Here is an 11176-nt window from a genome sequence, read left to right on the forward strand (position 1 = left end):
AGAGAGAGAGAGAGAGAGAGAGAGAGAGAGAGAGAGAGAGAGAGAGAGAAGGAAAAGAAAAGAAAGCAAGCAAGCAAGCAAGCCGGGCGTGGTGGCGCACGCCTTTAATCCCAGCACTCAGGAGGCAGAGGCAAGCAGATTTCTGAGTTCGAGGCCAGCCTGGTCTACAAAGTGAGGTCCAGGACAGCCAGGGCTATACAGAGAAACCCTGTCTCGAAAAACCTAAAAAAGAAAGAAAGGACAACATTTAATTGAGGCTGGCTTACAGGTTCAGAGGTTCAGTCCATTATCATCAAGGCAGTATCTAGGCAGTCATGGTTCTGCAGGAAACAGGAGTTCTACATCTTGATTGGAAGGCAGCCAGGAGAAGATTATCTCCCACATGGCTAGGAAGAAGCCCACTGCCACAATGACACACTTCCTCCAACAAGGTCACACCTCCTAATAGTGCCACTCCCTGGACCAAGTGTATTCAAACCACCACACTGAGTTTGGTATTCTTGGGAGATGGAGTTTGGGAGTTAGGGGGACAATTGACAGTGGGCTCAGGAATGTCTTGCAAGAAAGAGGAAACTGGATGAAACTTGGCTTTCCCCATGGTGACTAGTGGAGAAAACAGAAGTCATTTCAGAAACCAGCTACTGAGCTCTAGTATGTCCTGCTCCATGACCCTCAGTAGTCAAATCTTCCCTGGGAGTCTGAGCTGCCCAGAGAGTGCTATGGGGAGCAAGACTGCGTGTATCCCTCAGGACGGTGCTACCACCAGCCAGTCTATAGTAGTCCTGGCCATGGTTTGTACCCTAGGAAGAACGGATACCTGAAGTAAGGTCGGGATCAGATCCCAGGTCCCAGAGGTCGTCGGCCAGGAGCTCTCTGTACCTTGAAGGTGGGATAGGCTGCTTTGGTTTTTCAAGACAGGGTTTCTTTGTGTAACAGCTCTGGCTATTCTAGAGCTCACTTAGACCAGACAAGCCTCAAATCCATAGATCTGCTGCCTCTGCCTTGGAAGTACTGGGATCAAAGGAGTGCTTAACCATCCCCGGCTCAAGAGACGTTTTTTAATTTACATTGCACGTGTTGCTTCCCAGTCTCCCACCCCATAGTTCTCCACCTCATCCCCCTCCTCTTTGTCTCTGAGAGGGTCCTCACCTACCCACTCACCCCCACCAGCAGCCCCCTTCCCTGGGGCATCAAGTTTCTACAGGATTAGGGGCTTTTCTAAAGAGAAAATGCCAAGTTCTGTATCACTAATGTCCCCAAAAGCCTTAAGTGTCTACAGTCTGCACCTGGCCCTGGCGGTCCCCATATGCCAAGCCTGGACAGGACTCTAGCTTTGATGGAACAGTATACTTTAATGTTTCCTATTTGTTCTCTCTCTAGAATGAAGATTCACTGAAGAAGTGTGTTGAGGAATACATAGTGAAGATTGAAAAAGAAGGCCAGAGGTACCAGGCGCTGAAGGCCCATGCAGAAGAAAAGCTCAGGCTGTGCGTACTGGACACCCATCCTGGGAGAGACGGAGGGAGGGCTGCCTGCCTTGTTGCTGGGCCAGACCTAGCCTGTGTTTCTGTTTCTGCCCCTCAAGGGCAAATGAGGAGATCGCCCAGGTATGCAGTAAGGCCCAAGCAGAGGCACTGGCTTTGCAGGCAAGCCTGAGGAAGGCACAAATGCAGAACCACTCACTGGAGAAGACTGTGGAGCAGAAGGTAGGACACAGACCCCCAAGACCTGCTGGAGCTGGCTCTGGTTCACGGGTTGTCTGGACTTTATCTTTGAGGAAGTCCAGGACCAGCCTTTTCCTTTCTAGTCTCCTTTTCTACTTGAGAAGGGTGGGACCTTCCTAGCCAGTTGCCACTCCCTCTGAAACCCTATAGAAACTAGTCTCATCTTTTCTCCTTCAGACTAAAGAAATTGATGAGCTGACCAGGATCTGTGATGACCTCATCTCTAAGATGGAGAAGATCTGACCACAGCTGACTATCACCAGCCCTCTTCTGTCTGTCTGCCTGTTTCCTTATCTGTCCGAGTTCTCTCTTACATGTGGTTTATTTAACCTCTCTTAATTTCTAAATTACTTTATTTTGAAAAGACTAAAGTTTAATTTCAAACTCAAAGTCAATCCAGGTCCTGTTGTTTATAACAAGCTCATTTGCCTCTTTTTCCAGGTAGTTCCACTTAGTTGTAAGCATCTCTCTACAATCCTTATATAACAATGGTTCTCAGCCGTCCTAATGCTGTGTGACCCTTCAGTACAGTTCCTCATGCTGTATTGACACTCAGCCACAAAATTTTCATTGCTATTTCTTAACTATAATTTTGCTGCTGTTGGAATCATATCTGTGTTTTCTGATAGTCTTAGGTGACCCCTGTGAAAGTCATTCAACCCCCAAAAGGAGTTGAGACCCACAGGTTGAGAACTGCTGTTATATAAATTTGGGAAGGGAGACAGGGTCCAGAATATTTGGTTGGTTTCAGAAACTTCCTGGAGCTATTGAGTTGTTTACTTACTGAGCTTAAGGAGATTCCCTATAGCATGGGATGTTTTGCTTCCCTTTAGAGTATCCTGTATCTTGAGGAGCTCTCCTCCAAGATGGAAAGTTATCTCCTAGAAGAACTGCCTATGCAAAGCCCAGCACTGGCCTGAGGCTAAGAAAAGCCATTGCCACTAGATGTTTCAGCCATCTTGTCTCCCTGGCTATGGGAGCTCCTTGTGAGCCTGATCTCTACCTACTAGGTAATGAGCAGATAGGAGATCGTGTGCTCAAGTCCTACCCAATTCAGGCTTCTAGTCAGCCACATAGCTTGGAAGAGAGGCACCCTATCCCTGATACCTTCAGACTGTATACACGAAAAGTCAGATAGGAGTTTCCACCTTAAACCAAAGCCAAGTAGCTGGGGCTTGATGAGTCTGATGTTGACCTGACAGCCTGTGTTGCAGGTACTGGAGTACCACAAGGATGTAGAGAGGTATCTACATCTATGGCTAAGGCAAACAGTTTAGAGTGGAGACTCCATGTAGCAAGGAGCCCAGATGGACTTTGTGAGAAGGAAGTGCTGTCTCTCAAGACTGCAGCTGCAGTTGCCACTGGTTTCCAGCTTTCCACCACCCTGCAGATAATGAAGGGCGGGCAGCTGTGGACCATGGTGCACACCAGAACAGACACTTGATAAAATGCTCAGTGTATTCAACTGAGGTTAAGTAGACTGTCTCAAGTCAAACTGCAATCAGGATTAGTGCCACAGAAGAAAGACCCCATTGTATGCTACCCTGTGTCTCTTGGAGTACAAGAGTGGGGCTGAGAACACAGTGTGGTGAGGATCCTGGGCAGGCACAGGATCTCCACAGAGCTGGTCCTAAATTCAGCTGTGACCTAGTCAGTCCTGAAACAGCAAGGCTGAGGAGATCTACACGTCTAGGTGGAACAAAGTCAGCACAGCTCATATGTTGCTGTAGGGGCTAGAGCACAGCATATGGGGACAGTTGCCCAGGCCGATGGCTGAACCTGAGGCAGTGTTTCAATAGGGAATGAATGGGTCCTACCCAGAGAGAGGTCCAGGCCAAGATCTCCCACTCCAGAACTAAGCACCCCTTAACCAGGCCCACGATCACAGAGCCTAGTCTACGGCTGGGGGTCCTTAAGTAGTTGCTTAGCACCAGGAGTTAAAGCCATTCATGAGCCACAAGACATGAAGGATGATGCTGTGCAGGGTAGGACGGAGGCCAAGAATCTGAGTTAGCTATCAGGTAGGTAAATGGGAGCCTTCAGAGAATAGACTCAAGCCCAATAGCCTGGGCCTCCCAGGAGGACTGTGTTAAACCTATTTGGAAGGCAGTGTCTTGCTAGGGCCAGTAGAGCTAGGTCAGGCATTACTGAGACAGATAATCTGATGAACCTCAGGCCTCTCTCCCCAGCCAAAATCTCCTAGACTCACTAACATGCACTTGGAGATCCATGGGACCTCCCTGCTAGTCTTATAGGACGATGTCACAACTGCCCTACACGGAGATGGGGCAGGTACACTTCCACCCAGGGGGTTAGTTGCTGAGCATGGCAGAGTCAGCCAGGCTCACAAGAGAGCTGAGGCTCAGGGAAACGGCACTCACTGAATGGGAAGGTAAGCAGCTGCAGGACATGGTAGCACTTCTCTCACCTGGACTTCAGGGCTCAGGAGGACCTAACACCTTGGAGCTGACCAGCTACCTACAAGCAGGGTAGCGGTATGGGCGCAAGGGTTTCCTGTTACTCAGCACTGTTACGGAGGCCTTGAGAGGTAGAGGGCCGTAACTAGGCCTCCTCACTGGCTCTGCCTGGCTTCTCCAGTCCTTCCTAGAGCTGCCCTATCCCTTACTGGGGCCTCTCCCAGCCAAGCCAGAGTCTGTTCAGAGAAAAGTCCTGAAGGGCAGCTGGATGCATTAGGGTAGCCAGCCTGGCCTGGGGCCATGCTGAGGACACTGGCCATCCAGCAGCAGCCTGGGCTGAGCCACTCCAGGACAAAGGAGCCTTGTATGGCTGAATGGGCATTTATCCTGGGGGCTGAAGGGGGCCCTGGCACTGGTCCTCCACGAGTAAACATGACCCTAGCTGGGCACATAGCAGCAGGGCCAGACTTCCGTAGCCCTGTCCCTTGACATTGCACAGTGGGTGCTTGTGGGCCTGCTGCCAGGGCAGAACAGGGAATGCCCTGAGGCAACTGGAAGGAGAGGGCACAGATTAAAGCATCACAGAAGCCCTTCCCACAGCACCAACGTGTTAAACTTCACTGTTGAAGATTAAATGAATCGCCCTAAAATTTTATACATTGAAGCCCAGGTCCCCAACAGGATGGCCTGAGGAAGTGAGACCCTAGCAATTAGTGTCTGTGATATCCTGAGAGTGAAGCCTACTAAGAGGAAAGTTAGCTTGGCATGGTGGCACACACCTTTAATCCCAGCACTTGGGAGGCAGGCAGGTGGACCTGAGTTTGAGGCCAGCCTGGTCTACATAGTGAGTTCCAGGGAAGTCAGGGCTATAAAATGAGGACTTGGCTCAAACCAGTGCACCCTAACCCCCAAAAAGGAGAGCTGAGATGTCCTTTTGACCCACATGTCTGGGTAGTACATGTCAGGGAAACTGCTTTCGCAGACACACACAGGATGGGTTGTACCTACAGACTCAGAAATTGCTCTTCTGTTTAAGTCCCCTCCTCAGCCCACGATGACGTTATTTTCACAGGTCTAGTAAAATAAACTCACCTTCAGGCGCACCCTAGCCAGTCTACCCCTTAACCAGTGGTCACTGGCAGGCTGGTGGCTCCTGGGATCCTGAGCCCAACCAGAGGAAGCCCACCCACCTCTGAGGTTCCAAGACCACATAAGAACGAGTGTGGCCCAAGCTGCCTCCCTGAGCCAGACAAGACCCTTTAGGGTGGGCTAAGTGGACCCTCCAAGTAGATCTCTAAGCCAACCATTATCACCCAGAAGAGGGTGCCCTGCCCATTGTCAGCCCCCAGCTCCCTCCAGAAATGCCTCCTCCTGGACCAGGTGTTGCACCCAGCCCAAGATGAACCCCAAACACTCTTGACGCTTCAAGAGTCCTGACTGGAAGCCCCAGCCTCTGGAAGGCACTCAGTGGTGTCTACATTAGGAGAACCTTAACACCCAAACCTGAACCCCAAACTCCTTCTTCTGAATCCTTCTCTGGCTGAGGTAGACTGAATCTTGTCTCTTGTGTCTCTGGAGAAGGCCTCAGAGAAGCCGGGCATAGATGTTCACCCAGAAAAGAAGATCACACTGGGAATATAGACCCACCTCTACATCTGAGACGGACTCTGCCTTTCTGGGGTGTGCTCAAGGATAGGTCACAGAATTGAGCTATGGCCCAGGAGTCCAGGGGATCCTCATGATGGCCCTCTGTGGGTAGAGTCAGACATCCGTTCTGATACTATTCCAGTAGCCTCTGTTCCCTAACACTAGGAATTGCAAGCATTGCATTTATCAGCCACCAGATCACATAGCCTGCAGGGGGCACCCGTGGACAGGCCTGACCCCCTCATGTCTTCACCAAGCCAGCCCTACACTCCCAAGCTGCACCTAGTCTCATACATGCAAACCTTGGGGCACTGAGGACCCTCCAGGCCCTCCCATCAGGCCCTGACCAGCTAACTGTAGTTCTGATCATAAATACCCTTGCTGACTCACACCTCCTGTCAGGAGGAACCACATGCCAGGCTACAGCAAAGAGATTCCAGGCCCTCAAGGGTAGTAACTAGTCAGCTATAGCAGTCACCATTACATTGCTGTAATGAACAGCAGTCCATAACAAAAGAAAACCTTGCTCAGAGCTGTGGTAGGCAGATGTGGATACTGCATCCCAATACCCTGAACCACCCGGTTCCCCTAAACTCACCCACTTACTGTTATCTATGCAACGCCCCTTTGCTATCCTATGCCCCTCCATGCATGAGGGAGCAGGCCAGAACTCCCAGAGCACCTGGTACCAAGCTCCAGCCTGAAAGAGCACAGGTATATATGGATGGATGAATTATACATACTATGACACACGCAAGTTTGTCTCTTCACTCAGGCCAGCAAGGGATAGGTGAGGACAACGTGCCCCAGCGGGGCCAGACTCCTAAAGTGGCCCCCTGGAGGAGGCCAACATCCCCGTTTCCTAAGAATCCTCTGTGCTGAGAATATGAAGATAACTTGTACACACAGACATCCAGGAGAACCAAAAATGTTAATCACACAGGGGTGTCCTCTTACTGGGGAAGATAAAATAAAATGCCTGTATTCCATCCAGAAAGCGGAGAGTGGCTTTTGTTACTGACCTGGCAAGCTTTTTGCTATCTGTGGTGGCAGACCTTACTCACCTTTTGCTATAGACACAGACATCATCCAAATTCTCCAGAATGTTTATTCCAGACTCTCTGCCTAGCTCCCAGTTAACAGAACCCACCCTCCAGGAGATGTCACATGGACTGCTGACCTCCCAGCTGCTGGGGTAGAGACCACTCTAGATTCTAGACCTTTCAGCGATAGAACCCACCCTCATGGTCACTTGTACTTTATGAAGGACTTTCTAAGTAGTCACACCTTAAGCTTTACTGTACACCTAACTTGAAATGATTATTGCCTGAACACCTAGAGTGAGTGATCATTGCCTGGAAACTTTTCCCTGAATTATATAGTGGTTTGGTTTTTGGGGATTTTTTTCGGGGGGGGGGGAGAGACAGGGTTTCTCTGTGTAGCCCTGGCTGTCCCGGAGCTCACTTTATAGACCAGTCTGGCCTCGAACTCAGAAATCCACCTGTCTTTGCCTCCCAAGTGCTGGGATTAAAGGCGTACACCACCATGCCCGGCTATGATTTATTTCTTTATTTTATGTATATGAGTACACTGTAGCTGTACAGATGGTTGTGAGCCTTCATGTGGTTGCTGAGAACTGAATTCAGGACCTCTGCTTGCTCCAGTCAACCCTGCTTGCTCCAGTCGGCCCCTGCTCGCTCTGGCCCAAAGATTTATTTATTATATCTACTAAGTACACTGTAGCTGTCTTCAGACATTCCAGAAGAGGGTGTCAGATCTCATTACGGATGGTTGTGAGCCACCATGTGGTTGCTGGGATTTGAACTCAAGGACCTTCGGCAGAGTATTTTCAGTGTTCTTAGCCATCTCTCCAGCCATATACAGTGTTTTAAATATGCTTGTAACTTTAATTTTTTTCAAAGTCTACTTTTAATGATAGCTCTTAATCACTTTAACCTCCCTTTTAGCCCACCACTCACCAGAGGATGTGGGAAAGAAAGGATAAGGGGGAAGTGGACCTGTTTAGAAAGCTTCTTTGGAGCAACTCCCTTCTGTGTTGTTTGGAAATCAGCAGTTCAGTTCACAGGAGTCAGCAGTGGCAGCTCAATAGGGTTGGGAGAACAAACAGGAGTCAGCAGTGGAAGCAGAGAGCCAGGCCTCAGCTTTGGTACGAGTCGGCAGGAGGGACAGCAGGAACACCAGGAGAAGGTCTCAACTGTGCCTCTCTCAGTAAAGACTGAAGATGAGAGTCCTACAAGGGCTGCACAGTTTACTCTGTCGCTGTCCATGGAGGCCGATTTATACTCCCTCCAAACATCGCGTGTCCTCCACAGGTCTTGCTGCAGCACATGCATCTGTCTCAGCTGACATCACTCTACCAATCAACCTGAGTCCTCAGAAGTGGCAAGAAACTGCAGTACAACAGAAGTTTTTCTGGTGCATTTCTCTCTATGGAGTCCTGACATATGCAGCTCAGCTACACAATGTAAGATGGACCAATACCTGCATTGCTCTTCGTTAGCAGAGAATCCTTCATCACGTGTCCCTTCGTGTGCTTGCTTTAGCAGAACATCCTCTCGCCTCCATCTACTTTAGCCAAACATTCCTTCACAAGTCTGCCTTAGCCTTTCACCTGGGTCCGCTTCAGGAAAACACCCCTTCAAGTGTTTGCCTCAGCAAAACATCATCCAACAGAACGTTCCAAAGAGCCCTTAAGTTTCCACTTCATATTGCTGACAATGAACAGCCTGGCATAGACTCCTCCAGTCTGATCTAGGTTGACAAAGTCAATCCGAACTGAGTTTTCATTCCCATCTCTTTGCAGGTTATGTCCTTGCTGTGACCACCTGCAGGGTCCCCCGCACCTTGATAGCCCTCCACCTCTTCTGCCCGCTCCTCAAACTCTCCTGGTGCCAGTAGCCCCCTGGGCGGAGCTCAGGGGCTAAGGAACTGCCTTCATGAGAAGAGGTGGCAAGAGAGGAGGGATAAATCACCGGAGGGCGAGTCCACAGCCAGTGAAACAGAGCAAGAGCTGTTAGCTAAGAGTGGCATTCACCGGGCTGGTGAGATGGCTCAGTGGGTAAGAGCACCCGACTGCTCTTCCGAAGGTCCGGAGTTCAAATCCCAGCAAGCAACCACATGGTGGCTCATAACCATCTGTAATAAGATCTGACTCCCTCTTCTGGAGTGTCTGAAGACAGCAACAGTGTACTTACATGTAAAAAAAAAAAAAAAAAAAAAAAAAAGTGGTATTCACCAGGGACCTTCTAAAAATGAAAGGATCCCACCCCCACCCCCAGTGTGGTAAGCCACCCGTGGGCTCCCTGTGTGCACGGCTGGGTAGCCCTCTTATGAAGACAGCTCTGTCATCTGGCCTCTAAGTCTCTAAGGTGTATCACTCCTGGAGAACCGGGTTTTTGTGGGGAGTCATGGGGGCTATGCCTGAGGGTTTTTTCTGGCAAGAACTGCAGTGTAGGCTGAGAACCCCAGACCCTCTATCCAATGTTTACAGCATCCTGGGATCCTCTGAGTTAAGTGGAATGAGCTGGGGCGGAGCAGGGTTGCAGAAAATTTTCGGGACCCTCCTCTTTGACCTAACTGACTACATATGTTTCAGGTGGGGAGTCAGAGCCCTGCCAAAAGTAGAAGCTTGGTAGGACTAGCCCTTCTGCCTGGGGTATCTGGCCCAGCCTTGGGGCTGTTCTTCCACACGATGTCAACAGTGTCTCCCACCCAGCCCTTGAACAACTTACTCACAGCCACATAAGGCTGGGGGGTGAGGTCCTCAATGACAAGGACTGTTGGGTCATCTTCCAGTCTTCCAGCTCCTGTCCACACCAGCCCATTGAGCTAGTCTTACTAACTACCTGGGCCTAGCGTCTTCAGGAAGTCTCCTCACCCTCCTCAAGCTCCAGGGTGAATGTCCAGGCTGGCTAGAGATCAGAAAATGTCACTCCTTGTCCAGGGCCAGGCATAGACCCCCACCAGAAACCTAGTGTTCTCCTCATAAACGAGGGCTGGACCCCAAGCCTCTAAGCATCCTGACATGTTTGACCTTTTGTTCCTGTGTCACTTGTGAGTGCCCCCTCTCTTCCAAGCTGAGAAAGAAGAGAAAAGCAGACACATTTGGGACATGTTAACAGGACATGCTGCAAGGACCAGGGTAGAAAGCAAAGGGTGAGGTCTAGTCTCCCTCTGTGGTTACTAATATCCCCAGTGTCTCACCGTGTCCTCTGACCCTACCCAACACCTCATTGCCAGACAGGCATCACTTCCACACTCTTGAGCTACACAGATAGCTCCCCGCATGTGCCAGCAAACACAGGCTCCTAGGTCCCTGGGTGTTCAAGACCAGAACAACAGTGGAGTATAGGAGAGACCTTTCCCCAATCAGGGAGAGGCTGCCTGGGGAACCCGGCAAGACCCAGCTTCTCACAGCGTGCAGGGAGACAACAACCCCAACTAGCCAAGGCCCAACTAGAAAACAAGCAGGGGTAGTAGTTACTGTCCATCTGGAAGGTCAGCCCACGTCATACTGGATAGATGGAGTCCACCCACTTCCTCTCTGCCCTGATACTTGTGACAGGTTCCTCTGGACCAGAGTCCATCCCTACTCCCTACATGCAGAGGTCACTAACAAGCTGATCCAGTACCAGGCCAGGCAGCCAGAGCAGCCTGGCACTGGGTCGTGCCAAGTCAGAGAGCCTTTTGCACTTGATCTTTGCTCTGAAGGCACGAGAAATCATAAACATATGGGCAGCAGTGTCTCCCACCCAGCCCTTAAGCGAGTTACCCACAGTCCCAAAAGGATGGGACCCAATGTAAAAGGGACTGTTGTGTCTTCCAGTGCCCATCTACCACTGAACCAGTCTTACTGACGGCCCTGGCCTACATGAGCTGAACCTGGAGTCTTCCTATCCTGTGCGTTTTGTTAAGGGACATTTCCCTCTCTATGCCAGAGATGAAACACCAGTGGCGGAAACCAGGCCTGTTGCTCACCCACCCTGCAGCGGGGACACTAGGACCCAAACTAGTATATGTAGGGCTGGGAGCAGTGCCCTTTTATCACATCGGGGGCTTCCCAGAGCAGACAGAATGAGGCCTGCAGCGTTAGGGTCTTTCTTCAAAAAGAGGCTTCAAAATGCTGGCTAAGGTCTTACTTGTCCAATCTCTGAGTCTCCAAAGGATCCACTATGTCTCTGGGAGGCCCTGCCTGGCCCCAGGTCTGCCCAAGGCAGGAGGGCTGGGCCAGATCTGTGCTGCCCCAACGTGCCTGCTTGCTCCCTCAGGAGGCCTGATGTGCCAGGTGCTGCTCCCCTGCCAGGAACATGAGCTCACCTTGACCCTGGGGCAGGATGGGAGAGGCTTCCCCACCCCACAGGCAGCGTG

The 11176-nt window shown here is 50.6% G+C and overlaps 1 protein-coding gene across 1 annotated transcript in view; it reads left to right on the forward strand.

Moving 5' to 3' along the window:
* The window catches only part of Tacc3 (transforming acidic coiled-coil containing protein 3), a 12525-nt gene extending 10493 nt beyond the window's left edge, over positions 1–2032 (forward strand). Inside the window, 3 exon segments of the mRNA XM_021210867.2 lie at positions 1381–1487; positions 1586–1706; positions 1902–2032. Of these exon segments, the coding sequence (XP_021066526.1) occupies positions 1381–1487; positions 1586–1706; positions 1902–1967 (294 nt within the window). The 3' untranslated portion in view covers positions 1968–2032.
* Positions 2033–11176: the final 9144 nt, after the last annotated feature.

Source organism: Mus pahari, chromosome 13 (genome assembly GCF_900095145.1).
Source record: "Mus pahari chromosome 13, PAHARI_EIJ_v1.1, whole genome shotgun sequence".
Classification (NCBI taxonomy): domain Eukaryota; kingdom Metazoa; phylum Chordata; class Mammalia; order Rodentia; family Muridae; genus Mus; species Mus pahari.